Consider the following 22,528-nt stretch of genomic DNA (forward strand, 5'->3'; position numbering starts at 1 on the left):
GAAGACTTTTGAAGGGAGGAGCTAGAGGGTCAACACGTCTTTCTGGTGAAGCCTTTTGAGGGTGGAGGGAGGTGCCAGAGGGTCAACACGTCTTATTGGTGAAGACTTTTGGGGGATGAAAGGTGTCAGAGGGTCAACACGTCTTACTGATGAAGACTTTTGAGGGTGAAGGGAGGAGCCAGAGGGTCAATACGTCTTACTGATGAAGACTTTTGAGGTTGGAGGGAGGTGCCAGAGGGTCCAACCATCTTACTGGTGAAGACTTTTGAGGGTGGAGGGAGGAGCCAGAGGGTCAACACGTCTTACTGATGAAGACTTTTGAGGGTGGAAGGAGGAAGCACAAAAAGTCTTGCTGTGAAGACTTTTTTTTCAAGGGGGGGGGGGGGGGGTTAGGGTGAGGAGGGGAGGGAGTAGGGAGAAAAGTGTTTTTGGTGAGTACTTTTTTTGGGGAGAGGGTGAAGGAGGGAAGTCTATCTCTAACAAAATGTTGCGGTTTAATATGACATAGGTATATACAGCACACACGTGGGTGGGTTACCTGAGTGAATAAGCAGAAGTGAAGCAACATGGCTAACGTTTATTGATTGTATATATTTAATACCTTTTATTGTATAGCAGGTGAGTTGCCACAATTACTTTCTGGAACTTCTATGTTTACAAATGCCTCGTACTGTTTTGTTGAGCATGAAGTGATGGCAACATCGTCCATACAAGTCCTTACTTTTCATGGTTCGCGGTTCACAAAATGTATTCAGTCATTTTTTAATCCAAAGTGGTTATGTCGATACTTTTTTCCGATGTCAAAATACCTTCATCACACCTGCAAAGGAAAGTATTGTTTACTTAGTATGACAGAATGATTGATAAGGGAGAATTCAAATTCATGAAAAACATTCCAGGAAATACCAGCCAACTCTGTGTCCTTGTGTTGTTTTATCAGTAACGAAAGGGGGACGTGAACAACATGGAAGCTCGAAATGGTCGCACATCCCTCTGGCATTCCTCCACCTCCATTCCAAAAATAGCCAAATGCTTGAGCTCGCCCACCAAAGGCTCATGACTTGTTTCGTCAAGCATACAGTGAAGTTACGACCTGCATTCAATGCTAAAATATCTTCTGTATAACCGGACACAAGAGTAGAGAAGGTAGTTATTCTCGATCACGTGATATTTGTTTCAAACCTCAGTGGGTTATTTTTGGTTGGTTCTGCCTTCATCAATCTTGTCTGCTTGAACCTGAAGCAAGTTTTCATGGTAGGTTTTCATATGGCCGATTGACTTTGTGACCTTTTTCTGAAGTATTTGGTTATAAGGGAAAAACAACATGGAGTCATTGGAGTTTTGGAGTGCCCATGCGCTGGTGCACTGGCCCAGAGCAACCGCAGCGCTTCAAGTTGTTCTTCCTGATGTTTATCCACTCTTGTTTAAAATGTCTTTCTTGGAGGAAAAGGTGGACTGGCTGTATGAAGTAACACGCACCTGGCCATTGCCTGTACTGAGTTTGACCAACCTGCTGGCAGGATCTAGCCCGTGTGCGTCCTGCTTGTACGCCTTCTTTGCTGGTCTTAGAGACCATGTTGGCCGCTCCGGCACCAGCACCGACGACGGTGCTAAGAGCACCACATCAGCACTCTGGGGTTCTTGTCCCCTCCACACTGTTGATCTCATGGGCGTACAAGATGGTCAAAAAGCAACATGTCTGTGTGGCAAGACCCTTGGCCGCTGGGGTCGCACACAGGCTTTGGCACAAGCGTGCGTCGAAGCGACAATGATCCAGCAAAGGGTAAGATTTGATTGTATAGCAATGCAATGTATGTGTTTATTATGTGAGTGTTGCAGGAATATGATGAATTCATTTTTGGCATATTTTATTGTCAATAACTAACCATGCATTGGCATATAAAGCTTGTACCTTTTGGCTCCATTGTCCATAGGTCGCCCAATTTAATAGCTCTTTCCAATTCCATTTCCTTTAGCTTACACCTATGTCATTGACACTAGAACCAACCCTTCACTTTTTGACAAGGTCTCAATGAAATGCAAATAGACTTTTAAATTCAAGAAACTTCAATTAAACAGCAAAGATAGGGCGACATTGAGTGTTACTAATAGTATAACCGAACAGATGGTCTTGGTGTGTGACGGAATGATTCCACGTCATCAGATCAGCTGTTACTCATAAGGCAGCGCCAACAACAACATAGTATCGGTTTCAATATATGAAGTCTGTGTACATGATATTGAGAATATGAGTATGTATATACAGTCACGTGAAAAAGTAAGTACACCCCCGTGTAAAGTTTTGACTTTTTCAACATATTTCAACATACAGCTATTTGATCTTCATTTCAACAATATTGATAGATAAAGGTGATATAATATAACAAATATCATGAAACATTTACATTTTGTAGTCCATTGTATAATTTAAATAAACATAAATGCAAATTTCGCATGTGGAAAAAGTAAGTACACCCTTGGCTCTAATAGGTGGTATTGCCCCCTTTGGCAGAAACAACCTCAAGTCGGCGTTTCTTATAACTGTCTACCAGTCTCTGAGACCTTGCCTCATTGAGACCTTGCCTGGCATTGGCTTAGCGATTAGGGTGCCGGCTTGGGATCCTGGGTTCGAATCCCGGTCGATCGCTGAATTAACGCCAGGGGGGTTGACTCAGCCTGTCATCCTTCCGAGGTCGGCAAATTGAGTACCAGCTTGCTGGGATGAATGATCACGGTGTGTACCCCGATTCAGAATAGGCACTGTATCCCTGCGCATCGTAGGAGCATGACCAAGGGTTGGCGTCAGGAAGGGCATCCAGCCATAAAAACATTGCCTCAAACAGGGAACCATGATTGTCATGTGGCCCGCAAGGCCCCGCTCTAGCGGGGAAAAATTAAAACGATCATTCATATCATTCATTCATTCAGTCTCTGACATTGATTGTGAGAAATTTTTGCCCACTCCTCCATGCAGAATTCTTTCAGCTGTGCGATGTTTGAGGGGTTTCTTGCATGCACAGCTCGTTTCAAACCCCCCCACAACATCTTGATGGGAATTAGATCCGGGCTTTGACTTGGCCATTCCAGAACCCTCCATTTCTTTCTTTTCAGCCATTCCTTGGTGGATTTACTGGTATGTTTAGTGTCATTGTCATGTTGCAAAGTCCACCCTCGGTTGAGCTTCAACTCTCCGACAGATGGCCTCACATTAACTTCAAGCACCCTCTGGTACAATGAAGAATTCATAGTGGATTCTATGATGGTGAGCTGCCCAGGCCCTGATGCAGCAAAGCTTCCCCAAACCATAATATTTCCACCACCATGCTTTACAGTTGGTATCAGGTTCTTGTGGGCAAATGCTGTCTTTGGTTTTCACCAAACATGTCTTCTGGTTCTGTGGCCAAATAGCTCGACCTTTAACTCATCTGTCCAGAGCACATTGTTCCAGAAGTGCTGGTCTTTGCCTCGGTGTTCATTGGCAAACTTTAGTCTTGCCCTGAGATGTTCTTTCTGGACAGCAAAGGTTTCCTCCTGGCACACCTCCCATGTAGATCAAATTTGTGCAGCCTCTTTCTAATGGTAGACTTGTGCACTTTGACATCAACAGTGGCAAGAGCTACCTGTAGGTCCCGTGATGACATTCTGGGGTTCTTAGAGACTTCTTTCAGCGTCTTGCGGTCTGCTCTCGGGCTGAACTTGCTGTGGCGGCCTGGCCTGAACAAGTTGGCAGTTGTTTGGAATCTTCTCCACTTGTAGATGATCGTCCGGACAGTCGAATGATTGGTTTCAAATTGTTTGGAGATCTTTTTAAATCCCTTCCCAGACTCGGAGGCATCTATAACCTTCTTTCTGAAGGCCTCAGAGAGCTCTTTTGATCTAGGCATGGTGGCGCGACACACTTCAACAACAAAGAGCAAACCAAACTAAATGTCTAAGGTTTAAATAAGACAGGTTCCTCCAAGATCCTCTCTAACGATGTTCTAATCATTTGCACCTGAGCTGGTGCACCTGATTCTAATTTTAGGTATTTGAAGTAGTGATAAATGTCGGGGTGTACATACTTTTTCCACATGCGAAATTTGCATTTATGTTTATTTAAATTATACAATGGACTACAAAATGTAAATGTTTCATGATATTTGTTATATTATATCACCTTTATCTATCAATATTGTTGAAATGAAGATCAAATAGCTGTATGTTGAAATATGTTGAAAAAGTCAAAACTTTACATGGGGTGTACTTACTCTTTCACGTGACTGTATATATATATATTGTTACGGACACGACTTAGATGTTGCTTGACCGAGCGGAATGACCGCCGTGTTCGCACAAGTTACCCGATTACACTCGAACGTTGGCCGAATCGCGCTATGCTAAATCAATGAAGGAAAGGACACAACGGCTGGGTTTAAATGACACGACACCAGGGGTACAGTTCTCAAGACCTCCGGAGGAGGATATATTATGGGTTATGCAGAACGTTTAGATTACACGGCACAAGAGGTACAGCACAGTAAGGTGGGCACTTAGACACGGTCTTATCTTAGCCCCGACAGACCACAGACAAACGGGACAAGACTGACTCACACAGGGATTGATGGCAAGGAAGGGCAGGTAGTCGATGGCTCAAGGTGCACCTTGGCTCAGGGGCAGAATCGACTCGGTCCGGTCCAGAGATGCGGGAGGTATCTCTCAGCGCTAGGAGGTGGCGTCCTTTCTTCTTCGTAGCTGAGGCGCATCTGACGTCACCTCCGTCTTCCTGCGCATGTCCAGCGGGGAGTGACACGCCCTCGGCTCGTTAGCTCCGCCCCAGATGGAATCGGTCCGCCGCCTCCATTGGGTGCGGGGGGGTTACCGGGCTCCGCCCTTGACGAGGAGCTGACAGCGAGCCCCTGAGTGGTAACCCCGTCGGAGCACATGGTCAATGGCGGCTAACCAAGCCGGAGTGAGGACGCGCACTCCCCGCGCCGCTGTTGTTGTTGTTGGTGTTGTTGTTTCATGAGGAAGAGATGCGGGGAGGTATTGGGAGGTCCTAAACTTACTACTGGTGCCATACAATCACATTCTGGTGCAACGAAGAGTCAGAATTAATGGAAACGAGTCCTTAACTGACATAGACTAAGAATAACTAGCAAGATGTCCTATAGTTGTCTACGTGAGATGCGGTGAACCTGGGCACGACATTTAATGAGGGAAAAAGGGGAAGGTCGGGGCTACAGAGTGTTGTTTACAGACAATGGGACTAGGGAATGGGGGATTGGGGATAGTTGGGGAGTATTGGGGAAATAGGGGAATATTTACAAGCGGATATGGATGGAGGCCAAATCCCATATCCGCAACATTGCACCCGTCTCTACCTCGGGGCGGCCCGACCCGATAAATTTTACCTACGTTAGTGTGGCACTCAGATGTAGTTCCCTCTACTATTAACTCAACCCTGAGTGCGACAGTTTTACAGATATTCACAAATGAGTAAATATGTCCCCCTGCGACGTTGCACCCTTCTCCTCACAGAAACACACCCACAGGATAACCGAATCGCGGAAAGAATTCTCAAACTAAACATACAGCCGGTAGGGAGCATTATTTACACAAGACTACACTGATATTTACACTACGATCCAGGACCTGTTTTTGGAGGAACACATGCAGATGTTATGCATAGAGAGAGCACGCATGCCAGCATCGATACACCAACCCACGAGTGCTCTGTGGCCTTACGGCCTTTAATAATGTGCAGAGCACCCCGTTCAAGCACCAAAAGCACCACCCTTATTCATGCAGTCAGCACCATCCGGTGCACCAATAAAGTGTTCAATAATCACCGGTGGTGTCGCAGCCGGCCGATGTTCTGCCGCTGGTCTTGCCTTCCTGTGGTGTACTTGGCCTTCTGGCTTCTTTAAAAATAAAGAAAGGCGCCAACCGCGTCCATTTCTAAATTGTGGCCGTCAGGGGCCAACTATTAGTGGTTCACCTGTATGGCATAGGTGCCACGTTGACCCATAGGTCCATCAACGGGTGGTGCTTGCCCGCAAAAGAACTGCGGTCCATGGTGGGCGGCCACAAACATTGCGGTCCATATGGTGTATCGATCCAGGCAGCAAGCAGCGAAAGTACAGGCCCACAACTGCGGAGCCAGCACCTCTCTCTCCTCTCTCTCTGCCCCAAAGCCAGATCCTCGGAGGTGGGAGACAAAAGAAGAAGACAAGTGAGTAAGGTGGTAAGGGCGCAAAAGTGCATGCAATATAAGGTAATGCACACTGGGGGCACATGGGAACCAGGTGAGACAGGTACGTTCCTACCGTACACCCCCCCCCCCCCCACCAGGTAACCTACATTGCCCCTCCCTTACCCCTTACTGTATCCACAAAACACAACACTACCCATAAACATCTACTTTACAAATCAACAACGTCCCTACTGTCTTCCCCGTTCCTCCCATAAACCAAATTCATCTTCTCTCCCTCCTAACCAATCAAATTTGCTATTTCCAACTCTCATCAAAATTTGCCATCACCAATTCATCATCAGTCCCTCCTAAGGAGGGAGAGATGGAATCACCCCAATGTCTCATCCACGTCGTGATGCGTCTCACAAATCCAAACAGCAATTCTTACTTCCTGCAACACAAAACAAAGAAAACACAGGTGTGGAGTCATCATCATTACCTCAGGTAAGTGGCTGCGTATGGTGCGACAGGTTCATCAATCCTAACTATTTCCTAAATGACTTTAACAACTTTACATTACCCGGGGTCTTTCCCTGCCAATCCATTGGCCAACTTGCACTATGGGTTCTAAAAACCAATTCCCATTGCCCAAACTGTGGTGCCTCTCAATTTGGGGTCTCACTCCCCCGATTCATCTCTCGGTGCCCTCGCACAATTTCTGGGCTGCGACGTGTAGCTCTCCTAGCCGGTCTACCCACCTGCACACCTCCACCACTGCAGTTGCCTCCGAGCTTACCTGCTCCTCACCCTAACCTAACTACCTGGGGAAGGCCCTCTGGCGCTCTCCCCACTCGGTGCCCTCTCTGGCACTGGGCTACCCGGGTCCGTCCTCCGGATCCTCGGGCCCCACTGACACTAACGGCTCCCAGAGCCCACCTGCGGCCCCACCTGGCCGACATCCTCACAGTGGTGGAGTGCCCAACTAACTACACACACTAACAGGCTACACGCCCAGCCATTTCCACAACACTAATGCACCCATCCACAATACCATTCTGCAACCGCACCACAAATGCCAATATCCAACCACAATTTACCTATACCCTCTACCTAACACTTACACTACCCGCCCCGGGTACTCGTGAAAGGGGTCCACTCTTCCCCCATCCACACCTTCGCACCATGCACACCACTCCGTACCACTTACTCCAACTCTCTCCACACCACTCATTCGCTGCTCCATATATTCCACACACCTGTACTTGCACACCTGTGCTCTCACACCTGGTGCCACCTGCACCCTTCTCTCCCCAAGCGCATTCGCGCTGATCCACAACACTCACTACTCATACACTGCCCCACACACCTGTCCAGCTCTCACACAGCATCATCTCATCTAACTACTCCCCTCTGAAACTTGCGCTTCCCAGTCGTCCCTTTAAACTATTGCGCTCCCTCGTCATTATAATCCACACTAATCTACCTGCGTCCCCACTACAGGTATCATTGTCACTAACTAACCTTAACGTCACCTAATGTCATCTTCTAGGGCCCTATCAATATCCTAACCCACCCGGGCTAGTTTTCACTGCCATACACCCCATAATCTATAGCGCATTTGCCCCCTCCTTTGTGAGGGATGACAGAGTTGCCATCCCACCACATCGGGCATCTCCCACTACCAATTTTGCACATCAAATTTCAACAAATCAAAAAATTTGCCAATCACTACCCATCATCTGCCAATCTTTACTGCCAATCCTTTGCCAATCATCAAATTTTGTTTTTTTCTAATTTTGGGTCCAAAACACTAACCTCATCACACAGTCTACTCACTAATGCCTCTCGGTGCGCCAATTCCTGTCCAAAGCCCGGCTTCGTAAAGCCGAGCAATGAATGCGGGTTGTTCCGTGCCAGCGGCTGGATGCGTCCGGCATTCGGTGCAGGGACGGGGGCTTACCCGGGCCGAGATTCCACGCACCACCTCGGCGTGGAGCCATCCAATGTCCCGATCTCGACCTGCCGGCACGTCTCAATAGAAAGTGGTCGCCATGACGACCCTTCCTATCGGGCTGCCCGCTCCGCCTAGTGGAGCCCGGACGCGGCCGTTCCACGCGAGGCCCAGCGTGGATCGCGCACGGCGGTCCTTTCGAACCCGCCGTGGCTCGGATCCCCGCTGGTTCTCGCGGCACGCGAAGCCCAGCACGCACCGAGGGCCCGCTTCAGCTAAAAGTCGACCTAACCTCTAACCCGGTTATCGTCGATGCCTCACCTGGATGCTTACAAGCATACGCTACCCCTTTCGTGCTCATACATCCAGCCGTTTCCATGCTCCTCGTCGTACCTTCTCTTCCACACCCAGGTACACTCATTCCACTCACAGCCTTGGTCACACACCTGACCACCGAACACTTTGGCACACATTTGTCGCTCGCACACCTCACCAACACACCTCTTCGCACCCCCTCCTCGGTCACCTCCTCTGTGACAATCACAGGTGTGCTCTCACTCGCACACCCAACCACGTGCCTCACTACCAATTCCAGCGTGCATTCCCACTCACGCTCTACCATTCCAGGTGTGCATCCTTCCATTCCAGGTGTACATCCTCGCTTACCTGTCACAACCAACTCACGCTCCTTGTCACTCTCACTACTCTCACCTCCATTCTTGACAGCGCACTCTTTCCTCATGCACCTGTCCGTTACACACCTTTCTCGCGCATCCTCTCGCGCACACTCTCCCGTCACACCCTCTGTAACACTCACCACAGGCGTGCATTCTTCCTTGCCTTTGACAGCGCACTCTTTCCCCATGCACCTGTCCGTCACACACCTTTCTCGCGCGCTCTCTTGCGCACACTCTCCCGTCACACCCTCTGTAACACTTACCACACCGCGCTTCCATGTGCTCCCTCGTACACGCGCTACGACCGACTCACTCTCGCCAGCACCTTCACTCCTTGGCACGCACTTTTTCCTCACACAGCCCAGAGTCGGACTTTCTCGCACACCTCCTTTTTCGCACACCAGACCTGTCGCACACTTCACCAACGGCCTCTCACGAACACCCGGGTCTATCTCGACCCCCAAGCTCATTAAATCACCTGGCGCATCATACGCACGACCATATTGGTCACCACTTACACCGGGTCCTCTTTCTCTTCGCTTCTCCTCCATCACCTGCGAATCCCTCATCCGGTTAATGAGCACATCATCACGATCCGAACACAGACTTTGGACCAATTCTTTTATCTCCTCTTTTATCTCTTTCTTATCCCCTCTCCGTCGCTTCTTAATTTCGCTCACCCCTTCTTCCACTTCTTCTAATTTCTGCTTCACCTCTTTTATTTCCCGGTACGTCTCCTCAAGCTCGTCCTCCAAGGCTAGCTTGACCGTTTCCATGTGCGTCCTCACCTGCCGGTCCTTCGTCTCCATTACCTCGGTCACCTCGTCCAACCTCGTTGTCAGTCCCTCACGTACCATCTGACATTCCCTCTTCGTCGCTACCAAGTCATTTTTTAGGTCATTTTGTGTCGCTTTTAACCCTCCTATTACCGCTGTGTTCTTCTTTACCTGGTCCGTTAGTTCTTTTTGTCCCTCCGTCAGCTGTTCCACCTCCTGCGTCAGGTCCTCTATGCCCCCTTGTAACTTTACAGTCCCCTTTCTCACCTCCTTCTCCATGTGCTCCTTACAGTGCCTCACCTCCTCGCGCACTCCTCGGACCTCCTCACTCACTCCTCTTCTGATCTCTTCTCCCATCACTTGCATCTCCTGCCCAGATGCCACCCTCATCTGCTCCATTTCCTCCCTGTGAGCATCCAGTTTAGTTTCTACCCCCATTCTGACCCCCTCTATCTGCTGCCCCATTTGTTTAACTTCCCTTTCCGCTTGGTCCCTCATGTCCCTCAATTTGCCTTCCATCCTGTTTTCTAACCCCTCTAACCCATTTTTCACTCCCTCTATCTGATTCTCCTGGGCAGCCATTCTATTTTCCACCCCCATTAACCCATGTTTCACCCCTTCTATCCCATTGTCTAACCCCTCTAATTTCTTGTCTAATCCCTCACCGGTACCCCTCGCTTTGTCCCTCATTACCCCCATTTGGCCTTCCAATCGCTCACCCTGAGCATCCATCCGGTTCCCCATTACCCCCATTTCGTCCCTCATTGCCCCCATACTGTTTTTCATTTCTTCATTATTCTTGTCCATAAGGGCCTTCATTTGCATAAGAAAAAGGTTCAAATCCACCGGTGGCGCTACTACGGTCACGGGCGCGGTCGCCGTGGCTATGTGCGAGGCGCCATTTTGCGCGCCCGCAACCTCGTGCGCGACGACGCCATTTTGCGACCCTGCTACCCTCACTGCTTTGCTCTCCTCATGTCCCTCAATTTGGTCCTGGATCGACCCTGCCTCACTCTCCTCTACCGGAACCCAGCCGTCTTGGTCTGCCATAGCGCGACTTTCAAAATTCGGGTTTTTATTTTTTTTTGTAAAACACAATTAAATTTCGCCGTTATAATTTCGAGCGCGTGAAACGCGCTCCGGGACCGATCCCACTCCTGACACCAATTGTTACGGACACGACTTAGATGTTGCTTGACCGAGCGGAATGGCCGCCGTGTTCGCACAAGTTACCCGATTACACTCGAACGTTGGCCGAATCGCGCTATGCTAAATCAATGAAGGAAAGGACACAACGGCTGGGTTTAAATGACACGACACCAGGGGTACAGTTCTCAAGACCTCCGGAGGAGGATATATTATGGGTTATGCAGAACGTTTAGATTACACGGCACAAGAGGTACAGCACAGTAAGGTGGGCACTTAGACACGGTCTTATCTTAGCCCCGACAGACCACAGACAAACGGGACAAGACTGACTCACACAGGGATTGATGGCAAGGAAGGGCAGGTAGTCGATGGCTCAAGGTGCACCTTGGCTCAGGGGCAGAATCGACTCGGTCCGGTCCTGAGATGCGGGAGGTATCTCTCAGCGCTAGGAGGTGGCGTCCTTTCTTCTTCGTAGCTGAGGCGCATCTGACGTCACCTCCGTCTTCCTGCGCATGTCCAGCGGGGAGTGACACGCCCTCGGCTCGTTAGCTCCGCCCCAGATGGAATCGGTCCGCCGCCTCCATTGGGTGCGGGGGGGTTACCGGGCTCCGCCCTTGACGAGGAGCTGACAGCGAGCCCCTGAGTGGTAACCCCATCGGAGCACATGGTCAATGGCGGCTAACCAAGCCGGAGTGAGGACGCGCACTCCCCGCGCCGCTGTTGTTGTTGTTGGTGTTGTTGTTTCATGAGGAAGAGATGCGGGGAGGTATTGGGAGGTCCTAAACTTACTACTGGTGCCATACAATCACATTCTGGTGCAACGAAGAGTCAGAATTAATGGAAACGAGTCCTTAACTGACATAGACTAAGAATAACTAGCAAGATGTCCTATAGTTGTCTACGTGAGATGCGGTGAACCTGGGCACGACATTTAATGGGGGAAAAAGGGGAAGGTCGGGGCTACAGAGTGTTGTTTACAGACAATGGGAATGGGGGATTGGGGATAGTTGGGGAGTATTGGGGAAATAGGGGAATATTTACAAGCGGATATGGATGGAGGCCAAATCCCATATCCGCAACAATATATATATATATATATATATATATATATATATATATACAACCCGTGGGGCGTATATATGTATATATATATATACGTATATATATGTATATATATATATATGTATATATGTATATATATATATATGTATATATATATATGTATATATATATATATGTATATGTATATATGTATATATATATATATGTATATGTATATATATATATATATATGTATATATATATATATGTATATATATATATATGTATATATATATATATGTATATATATATGTATATATATATATATATATATGTATATATATATATATATATGTATATATATATGTATATATATATATATATATATATGTATATATATATATATATGTATATATATATATGTATATATATATATATATATGTATATATATATATATATATATGTATATATATATATATGTATATATATATATGTGTATATATATATATACAGTATATGTATGTATGTATATATATACATATATATATATATATATACATATATATATATATATATATATATATATATATATATATTGCGGATCTCAACGTCGGCCCTTTTTCCCCTTACCAAGGGGGTATTAGTCCCCTTGTCTGCAACTGACCGACGTGAGTCCTGAAGCTGCCCAGCTCCCTCCAGAGAGGCAGGTGAGCAACCTCATTCGAGACCGCGGACAAGATGTTAATTTGCCGAGCGGATTAGCAGCCGCGGCTCGAACCATTAACAAGAACTAGACCCGATTCTTAGTCGTTGGCCAAATCGTGCCACAGGTATTCAATGTGGAAAAGACAAGGACGAACGGACGAGGAAGAAGAAGAAGAAGAAGACAAAAGTAGGAAATAACAGGATTTATTACTACTAATTATGTACAAGTCAAAAGAAACCAAGGAGGAGGAAAGAAACGAAAATAAAGACAGAAGGAGCAGAAGACACAGTGCAATTATTAACTTATACAAACTTACTTATACCCTGGGACAAGACGAAGGACAGACGACAATCAGACTTACACGGGGAATGAAGCAGGAATGAATGGCAGGAGGTGGATGGCTGGACGGATGCAAAGGTGGGACCACAGGGCGGGAAGGATGTGGGTCCGGTTGGTGCGATCGCGCGGCTCGAGGTGAGCAGCCGCCAACCCTCCTCAATCGTATCCGCAGGGCGGCGTTGCTTCGTAGCCACGGCCGAAACCGCTGTCAAAGCTCAAAGCTGCGGTGGTCAAAACTGCGGTGGTTTCAAAGCTGAGGTGGTCTCAAAGCTGCGGTGGTCTCAAAGCTGCGGTGGTCTCAAAGCTGCGGTGGTCTCAAAGCTGCGGTGGTCTCAAAGCTCATGTGTGTTTCATCTGCCGCATCTCACTGAAAAGGCTTGCGTGGGCGCTTTTATAACGCGCTTTCAGATCAATGCACGCCACGCCCATGATGGTCTCTCATCAGCCCTGGTTGGCTGGTGGGGGCTCGCTGGCTCCACCTTTTGATGACGATGGGCGGGCAACGCCCTTGATATAGCTCCTCCCCCTTCTTCTCCGAGGCTTGACCACGCCGTAATGGCGGCAAATGCAGTTGGCAATAAATGCAGTTCGAAAGGGAGGCTTTGGGGGAATTTGAAAAAAAAGGGGATCTATCTTATTCGATTCGATGCAATGCAGAGTCAACTAATGGGAAACAGAGCCTTATACTAACATCGAATAAGAAATAACTATTTAGAAGGGTATATGATTTTCTACGTGCATGTATATGGACTAGCTACGGTGCACTCATTTCAATTAACAGCCAATTAAAAGGGGAAATGTACACAGGAATTTTAATACTAAATTTACAAAGTGAAGGTTCTAAAAACCGTAACACAGCACACTCATTCCTCACGGTACGCCTCGGGCCGACAAAACTTTAACTTAGTGTGACACGTAGGTGTAGTTCCCTCTACAATTAACCTGACCCTGAGTGCGCCAGTTTTAAAACACAAATAAGTATGTCCCTCTGCTGCATTGCACCCTACCTAACAGATTCACGCCCACAGGTAACCGAATTACGGAATGGTTTTCAAACTAAACATGAACGGTGGGGAGCATTATTTACAAGTGACGCTAATTGTATTTACACTGCAACCCAGGCCCTGCGATTTCCTTTGGGGGAAACAAAAAGAAAATCCTGTGGGAGGGGAGGAGACAGCATGCATTGCATCGATGCACCAGCACCAATAAAGAGCACCAAAGCACCATAAAGCACCAGAGTGCACAGTCACCATAGTTCCATTAAAAAAAAAAAACTGATGGTTTTGCTCTTTGGCTCCCTCTGCTGGCCGTTGTTCTTCCTGATGTCAACTTCATCTTCTTACTGGCGGCCTATTTGGTGGATATAAAAAACACAGAACATGTCCATTTTTATTTATGGCCCACAGGGGCCGACTATGGGTGGTTCACCTGTGGGCTTGGTGCCACCTCACCGGGTCCGCAAGCAAGATCTTGGGCCATCGTGGCCGGTCCCAGCAGAGGGGCCATGCCCCAACCCGTGGGGTCCCTGAGTGGTGCTCAGCCACAGACATGTGGTCCATAAGTGGTGCGTGGATGCAGGCAGCTGGTTGCGAGGATTCGGGCACACCAACGCGGCCCCTGGCACGCTCCCCTCAGTGCCCAGAGAGCACGATCCATGGGTCGGGGAAGGAAGACAGAGAAGACAGGTGAGTGAGGGGTAAGGTCACAAGGGTACACATCAACGAAGGCAATGCAGAGTGAGGTGCGTCTGGAGACTGAGCGGAGAAAAGCTTGTCCTTACCGTACGTCACCCCCCCCCCCCCCCCCCTGTTACCTACTCTACCCTTGCCCTTACCCCATATTTACAAAAATTTACAATTCGTCTCTACCGTCACGTCTTCCCTATATTTCCCCTATACCAAATTCATCACAATCCCATTGTCTAAATTTGCCATCACCAATTCATCATCAATCCTCACAAGGAGGGAGAGATGGAACATCAGCACAATGTCACACCCACGTCATGATGCGTCTCACATTCCAAACATTTGCACAAAAATAATAAAAACAAGTACACATACATTCAAAGTACACCGCCCCATGCCAAATAATTAAATATGCTGCAGCGCGGCATTGCCGGGGCGCCTGCGGCGCCCGGCAATACCGCAGTGCAGCTCATTGAGGCTGCATTGGGAGGGATAGGTGTACACTAATTGATTGATTAATTGTATAATTAAAATCAATAAAAGATTATCACAAAATATTTTCATAATCAATTGGCTAATCGCATAACTAAACCACTAGTGCTTCATCCGAAGATGTATCTTTTAGAAATGTAATTAAATAAGTCATTTATAAAAAATTAAATAATTAATTGATTACTCAATAAATAATTAATCGATTAATCAATAAATAATTAATAGATGAAATGATTAATCAATAAATCAAAAATATCCTTGATAGCCACATCGCTTGGTCACTCATGTCCAAATATTAGCTTCCCAGCTCAAAAGGTGCCTGAGATATTGGCCAAATGAGAAAGAAAATAAATAAATGATTAATAATGAAAATAAATAAATAATAATCATTAAAAAATTAAATTATTAATCAATTTGGTCAGAGAACACATAAACTACCACTATTTCATCAGAATCTGTAACTTTAAATTTAAATTTTTTTTTGGCATTAATCAAATAATTACATAATTAATCGATTAATTTATTAATTAATAAATCAAAAATATCCTTTGCAGCCAAATCACCTGGTCATTGGCATGTCCAAATGTCAGCTTCCTAACTCAAAAGGTGCCTGAGTTAATGGTCAGAAGAGAAAGGAAATTTGATTAATTAAATAAGTACTGAATTAATCGCTAATAATTAAATAACTCCTCAATTTATTGATTAATCAAAAAACAAAAAATACCGTTTTTGACAAAAGACTTGCTCACTATTGTGCCGAAATTTCAGCTTCCTAGCTCAAAGGATGGCTGAGATATCGTCCGGACAACCAAGGAAACAAGAAAACAAACAAACAAGTACACATACATTCAAAGTACACCGCCCCATGCCAAATAATTAAATATGCTGCAGCGCGGCATTGCCGGGGCGCCTCCGGCGCCCGGCAATACCGCAGTGCAGCTCATTGAGGCTGCATTGGGAGGGAGAGGTGTACACTAATTGATTGATTAATTGTATAATTAAAATCAATAAAAGATTATCACAAAATATTTTCATAATCAATTGGCTAATCGCATAACTAAACCAGTAGTGCTTCATCCGAAGATGTATCTTTTAGAAATTTAATTAAATAAGTCATTTATAAAAAATTAAATAATTAATTGATTACTCAATAAATAATTAATCGATTAATCAATAAATACTTAATAGATGAAATGATTAATCAATAAATCAAAAATATCCTTGATAGCCACATCACTTGGTCACTCATGTCCAAATATTAGCTTCCCAGCTCAAAAGGTGCCTGAGATATTGGCCAAATGAGAAAGAAAATAAATAAATGATTAATAATGAAAATAAATAAATAATAATCATAAAAAAATTAAATTATTAATCAATTTGGTCAGAGAACACATAAACTACCACTATTTCATCAGAATCTGTAACTTAAAAAAAAAAACTTTTTTTGTCATTAATCGAATAATTAAATAATTAATCGATTAATTGATTAATTAATAAATCAAAAATATCCTTTGCAGCCAAATCACCTGGTCATTGGCATGTCCAAATATCAGCTTCCTAACTCAAAAGGTGCCTGAGTTAATAATGGTCAGAAGATAAATGAAATTTAATTAATTAAATAAGTACTTAATTAAACGCTAATAATTAAATAACTCCTCAATTAATTGATTATTCAAAAAACAAAAAATACCGTATTTGACAAAGGACTTGCTCACTACTGTGCCGAAATTTCAGCTTCCTAGCTCAAAGGATGGCTGAGATATCGCCCGGACAACCAAGAAAGAAAACAAACAAGTACACATACATTCAAAGTACACCGCCCCATGCCAAATAATTAAATATGCTGCAGCGCGGCATTGCCGGGGCGCCTCCGGCGCCCGGCAATACCGCAGTGCAGCTCATTGAGGCTGCATTGGGAGGGAGAGGTGTACACTAATTGATTGATTAATTGTATAATTAAAATCAATAAAAGATTATCACAAAATATTTTCATAATCAATTGGCTAATCGCATAACTAAACCACTGGTGCTTCATCCGAAGATGTATCTTTTAGAAATTTAATTAAATAAGTCATTTATAAAAAATTCATTGATTACTCAATAAATAATTAATCGATTAATCAATAAATAATTAATAGATGAAATGATTAATCAATAAATCAAAAATATCCTTGATAGCCACATCACTTGGTCACTCATGTCCAAATATTAGCTTCCCAGCTCAAAAGGTGCCTGAGATATTGGCCAAATGAGAAAGAAAATAAATAAATGATTAATAATGAATATAAATAAATAATAATCATAAAAAAATTAAATTATTAATCAATTTGGTCAGAGAACACATAAACTACCACTATTTCATCAGAATCTGTAACTTTAAAAAAAAAAAATTTTTTTGTCATTAATCGAATAATTAAATAATTAATCGATTAATTGATTAATTAATAAATCAAAAATATCATTTGCAGCCAAATCACCTGGTCATTGGCATGTCCAAATATCAGCTTCCTAACTCAAAAGGTGCCTGAGTTAATGGTCAGAAGAGAAAGGAAATTTAATTAATTAAATAAGAACTTAATTAATCGCTAATAATTAAATAACTCCTTAATTTATTGATTAATCAAAAAAAAAAAATACCGTTTTTGACAAAGGACTTTCTCACTATTGTGCCAAAATTTCAGCTTCCTAGCTCAAAGGATGGCTGAGATATCGCCCGGACAACCAAGAAAGAAAACAAACAAACAAACAAACAAGAAAACAAACAAGTACACATACATTCAAAGTACACCGCCCCATGCCAAATAATTAAATATGCTGCAGCGCGGCATTGCCGGGGCGCCTCCGGCGCCCGGCAATACCGCAGTGCAGCTCATTGAGGCTGCATTGGGAGGGAGAGGTGTACACTAATTGATTGATTAATTGTATAATTAAAATCAATAAAAGATTATCACAAAATATTTTCATAATCAATTGGCTAATCGCATAACTAAACCAGTAGTGCTTCATCCGAAGATGTATCTTTTAGAAATTTAATTAAATAAGTCATTTATAAAAAATTAAATAATTAATTGATTACTCAATAAATAATTAATCGATTAATCAATAAATACTTAATAGATGAAATGATTAATCAATAAATCAAAAATATCCTTGATAGCCACATCACTTGGTCACTCATGTCCAAATATTAGCTTCCCAGCTCAAAAGGTGCCTGAGATATTGGCCAAATGAGAAAGAAAATAAATAAATGATTAATAATGAAAATAAATAAATAATAATCATAAAAAAATTAAATTATTAATCAATTTGGTCAGAGAACACATAAACTACCACTATTTCATCAGAATCTGTAACTTAAAAAAAAAAAATTTTTTTGTCATTAATCGAATAATTAAATAATTAATCGATTAATTGATTAATTAATAAATCAAAAAATATCCTTTGCAGCCAAATCACCTGGTCATTGGCATGTCCAAATATCAGCTTCCTAACTCAAAAGGTGCCTGAGTTAATAATGGTCAGAAGATAAATGAAATTTAATTAATTAAATAAGTACTTAATTAAACGCTAATAATTAAATAACTCCTCAATTAATTGATTATTCAAAAAACAAAAAATACCGTATTTGACAAAGGACTTGCTCACTACTGTGCCGAAATTTCAGCTTCCTAGCTCAAAGGATGGCTGAGATATCGTCCGGACAACCAAGAAAGAAAACAAACAAACAAGAAAACAAGAAAACAAACAAGAAACCAGAGTGAAAACTGAGTACTCTCTTTCAGCGTGCGTCACTGCCGAGCCCCCTTTGGTGCCCGGCAATGACGATTTGCAATGCCTGGAGATGGCATAGGAAAGGAGCGGTGTACAACAAGAAACCAGAGTGAAAACTGAGTACTCTCTTTCAGCGCGCGTCACTGCCGAGCCCCCTTTGGTGCCCGGCAATGACGATTTGCAATGCCTGGAGATGGCATAGGAAAGGAGCGGTGTACAACAAGTACACATACATTCAAAGTACACCGCCCCATGCCAAATAATTAAATATGCTGCAGCGCGGCATTGCCGGGGCGCCTCCGGCGCCCGGCAATACCGCAGTGCAGCTCATTGAGGCTGCATTGGGAGGGAGAGGTGTACACTAATTGATTGATTAATTGTATAATTAAAATCAATAAAAGATTATCACAAAATATTTTCATAATCAATTGGCTAATCGCATAACTAAACCAGTAGTGCTTCATCCGAAGATGTATCTTTTAGAAATTTAATTAAATAAGTCATTTATAAAAAATTAAATAATTAATTGATTACTCAATAAATAATTAATCGATTAATCAATAAATACTTAATAGATGAAATGATTAATCAATAAATCAAAAATATCCTTGATAGCCACATCACTTGGTCACTCATGTCCAAATATTAGCTTCCCAGCTCAAAAGGTGCCTGAGATATTGGCCAAATGAGAAAGAAAATAAATAAATGATTAATAATGAAAATAAATAAATAATAATCATAAAAAAATTAAATTATTAATCAATTTGGTCAGAGAACACATAAACTACCACTATTTCATCAGAATCTGTAACTTTAAAAAAAAAAAATTTTTGGTCATTAATCGAATAATTAAATAATTAATCGATTAATTGATTAATTAATAAATCAAAAATATCCTTTACAGCCAAATCACCTGGTCATTGGCATGTCCAAATATCAGCTTCCTAACTCAAAAGGTGCCTGAGTTAATAATGGTCAGAAGAGAAATGAAATTTAATTAATTAAATAAGTACTTAATTAAACGCTAATAATTAAATAACTCCTCAATTAATTGATTATTCAAAAAACAAAAAATACCGTATTTGACAAAGGACTTGCTCACTACTGTGCCGAAATTTCAGCTTCCTAGCTCAAAGGATGGCTGAGATATCGTCCGGACAACCAAGAAAGAAAACAAACAAGACAAGTACACATACATTCAAAGTACACCGCCCCATGCCAAATAATTAAATATGCTGCAGCGCGGCATTGCCGGGGCGCCTCCGGCGCCCGGCAATACCGCAGTGCAGCTCATTGAGGCTGCATTGGGAGGGAGAGGTGTACACTAATTGATTGATTAATTGTATAATTAAAATCAATAAAAGATTATCACAAAATATTTTCATAATCAATTGGCTAATCGCATAACTAAACCAGTAGTGCTTCATCCGAAGATGTATCTTTTAGAAATTTAATTAAATAAGTCATTTATAAAAAATTAAATAATTAATTGATTACTCAATAAATAATTAATCGATTAATCAATAAATACTTAATAGATGAAATGATTAATCAATAAATCAAAAATATCCTTGATAGCCACATCACTTGGTCACTCATGTCCAAATATTAGCTTCCCAGCTCAAAAGGTGCCTGAGATATTGGCCAAATGAGAAAGAAAATAAATAAATGATTAATAATGAAAATAAATAAATAATAATCATAAAAAAATTAAATTATTAATCAATTTGGTCAGAGAACACATAAACTACCACTATTTCATCAGAATCTGTAACTTAAAAAAAAAAAAATTTTTTGTCATTAATCGAATAATTAAATAATTAATCGATTAATTGATTAATTAATAAATCAAAAAATATCCTTTGCAGCCAAATCACCTGGTCATTGGCATGTCCAAATATCAGCTTCCTAACTCAAAAGGTGCCTGAGTTAATAATGGTCAGAAGATAAATGAAATTTAATTAATTAAATAAGTACTTAATTAAACGCTAATAATTAAATAACTCCTCAATTAATTGATTATTCAAAAAACAAAAAATACCGTATTTGACAAAGGACTTGCTCACTACTGTGCCGAAATTTCAGCTTCCTAGCTCAAAGGATGGCTGAGATATCGTCCGGACAACCAAGAAAACAAACAAACAAGAAAACAAGAAAACAAACAAGAAACCAGAGTGAAAACTGAGTACTCTCTTTCAGCGTGCGTCACTGCCGAGCCCCCTTTGGTGCCCGGCAATGACGATTTGCAATGCCTGGAGATGGCATAGGAAAGGAGCGGTGTACAACAAACAAGAAAACAAGTACACATACATTCAAAGTACACCGCCCCATGCCAAATAATTAAATATGCTGCAGCGCGGCATTGCCGGGGCGCCTCCGGCGCCCGGCAATACCGCAGTGCAGCTCATTGAGGCTGCATTGGGAGGGAGAGGTGTACACTAATTGATTGATTAATTGTATAATTAAAATCAATAAAAGACAAGTACACATACATTCAAAGTACACCGCCCCATGCCAAATAATTAAATATGCTGCAGCGCGGCATTGCCGGGGCGCCTCCGGCGCCCGGCAATACCGCAGTGCAGCTCATTGAGGCTGCATTGGGAGGGAGAGGTGTACACTAATTGATTGATTAATTGTATAATTAAAATCAATAAAAGATTATCACAAAATATTTTCATAATCAATTGGCTAATCGCATAACTAAACCAGTAGTGCTTCATCCGAAGATGTATCTTTTAGAAATTTAATTAAATAAGTCATTTATAAAAAATTAAATAATTAATTGATTACTCAATAAATAATTAATCGATTAATCAATAAATACTTAATAGATGAAATGATTAATCAATAAATCAAAAATATCCTTGATAGCCACATCACTTGGTCACTCATGTCCAAATATTAGCTTCCCAGCTCAAAAGGTGCCTGAGATATTGGCCAAATGAGAAAGAAAATAAATAAATGATTAATAATGAAAATAAATAAATAATAATCATAAAAAAATTAAATTATTAATCAATTTGGTCAGAGAACACATAAACTACCACTATTTCATCAGAATCTGTAACTTAAAAAAAAAAATTTTTTTTGTCATTAATCGAATAATTAAATAATTAATCGATTAATTGATTAATTAATAAATCAAAAATATCCTTTGCAGCCAAATCACCTGGTCATTGGCATGTCCAAATATCAGCTTCCTAACTCAAAAGGTGCCTGAGTTAATAATGGTCAGAAGATAAATGAAATTTAATTAATTAAATAAGTACTTAATTAAACGCTAATAATTAAATAACTCCTCAATTAATTGATTATTCAAAAAACAAAAAATACCGTATTTGACAAAGGACTTGCTCACGACTGTGCCGAAATTTCAGCTTCCTAGCTCAAAGGATGGCTGAGATATCGTCCGGACAACCAAGAAAACAAACAAGAAACCAGAGTGAAAACTGAGTACTCTCTTTCAGCGTGCGTCACTGCCGAGCCCCCTTCGGTGCCCGGCAATGACGATTTGCAATGCCTGGAGGTGGCATAGGAAAGGAGCGGTGTACAATTATCACAAAATATTTTCATAATCAATTGGCTAATCGCATAACTAAACCAGTAGTGCTTCATCCGAAGATGTATCTTTTAGAAATTTAATTAAATAAGTCATTTATAAAAAATTAAATAATTAATTGATTACTCAATAAATAATTAATCGATTAATCAATAAATACTTAATAGATGAAATGATTAATCAATAAATCAAAAATATCCTTG

The 22,528-nt window shown here is 42.4% G+C and overlaps 1 protein-coding gene across 1 annotated transcript in view; it reads left to right on the plus strand.

Moving 5' to 3' along the window:
- Positions 1–961: 961 nt before the first annotated feature.
- Positions 962–22,528, plus strand: part of LOC137433887 (leucine-rich repeat-containing protein 14B-like) — a 69,227-nt gene continuing 47,660 nt past the window's right edge. The window contains exon 1 of the mRNA XM_068126339.2: positions 962–1,783. Coding sequence (XP_067982440.2) covers positions 1,325–1,783 — 459 coding nt within the window. The 5' untranslated portion in view covers positions 962–1,324. The remainder of the gene's footprint in view (positions 1,784–22,528) is intronic.

Source organism: Myxine glutinosa, chromosome 10 (assembly GCF_964187855.1).
Source record: "Myxine glutinosa chromosome 10, kmMyxGlut1.1, whole genome shotgun sequence".
NCBI lineage: Eukaryota > Metazoa > Chordata > Myxini > Myxiniformes > Myxinidae > Myxine > Myxine glutinosa.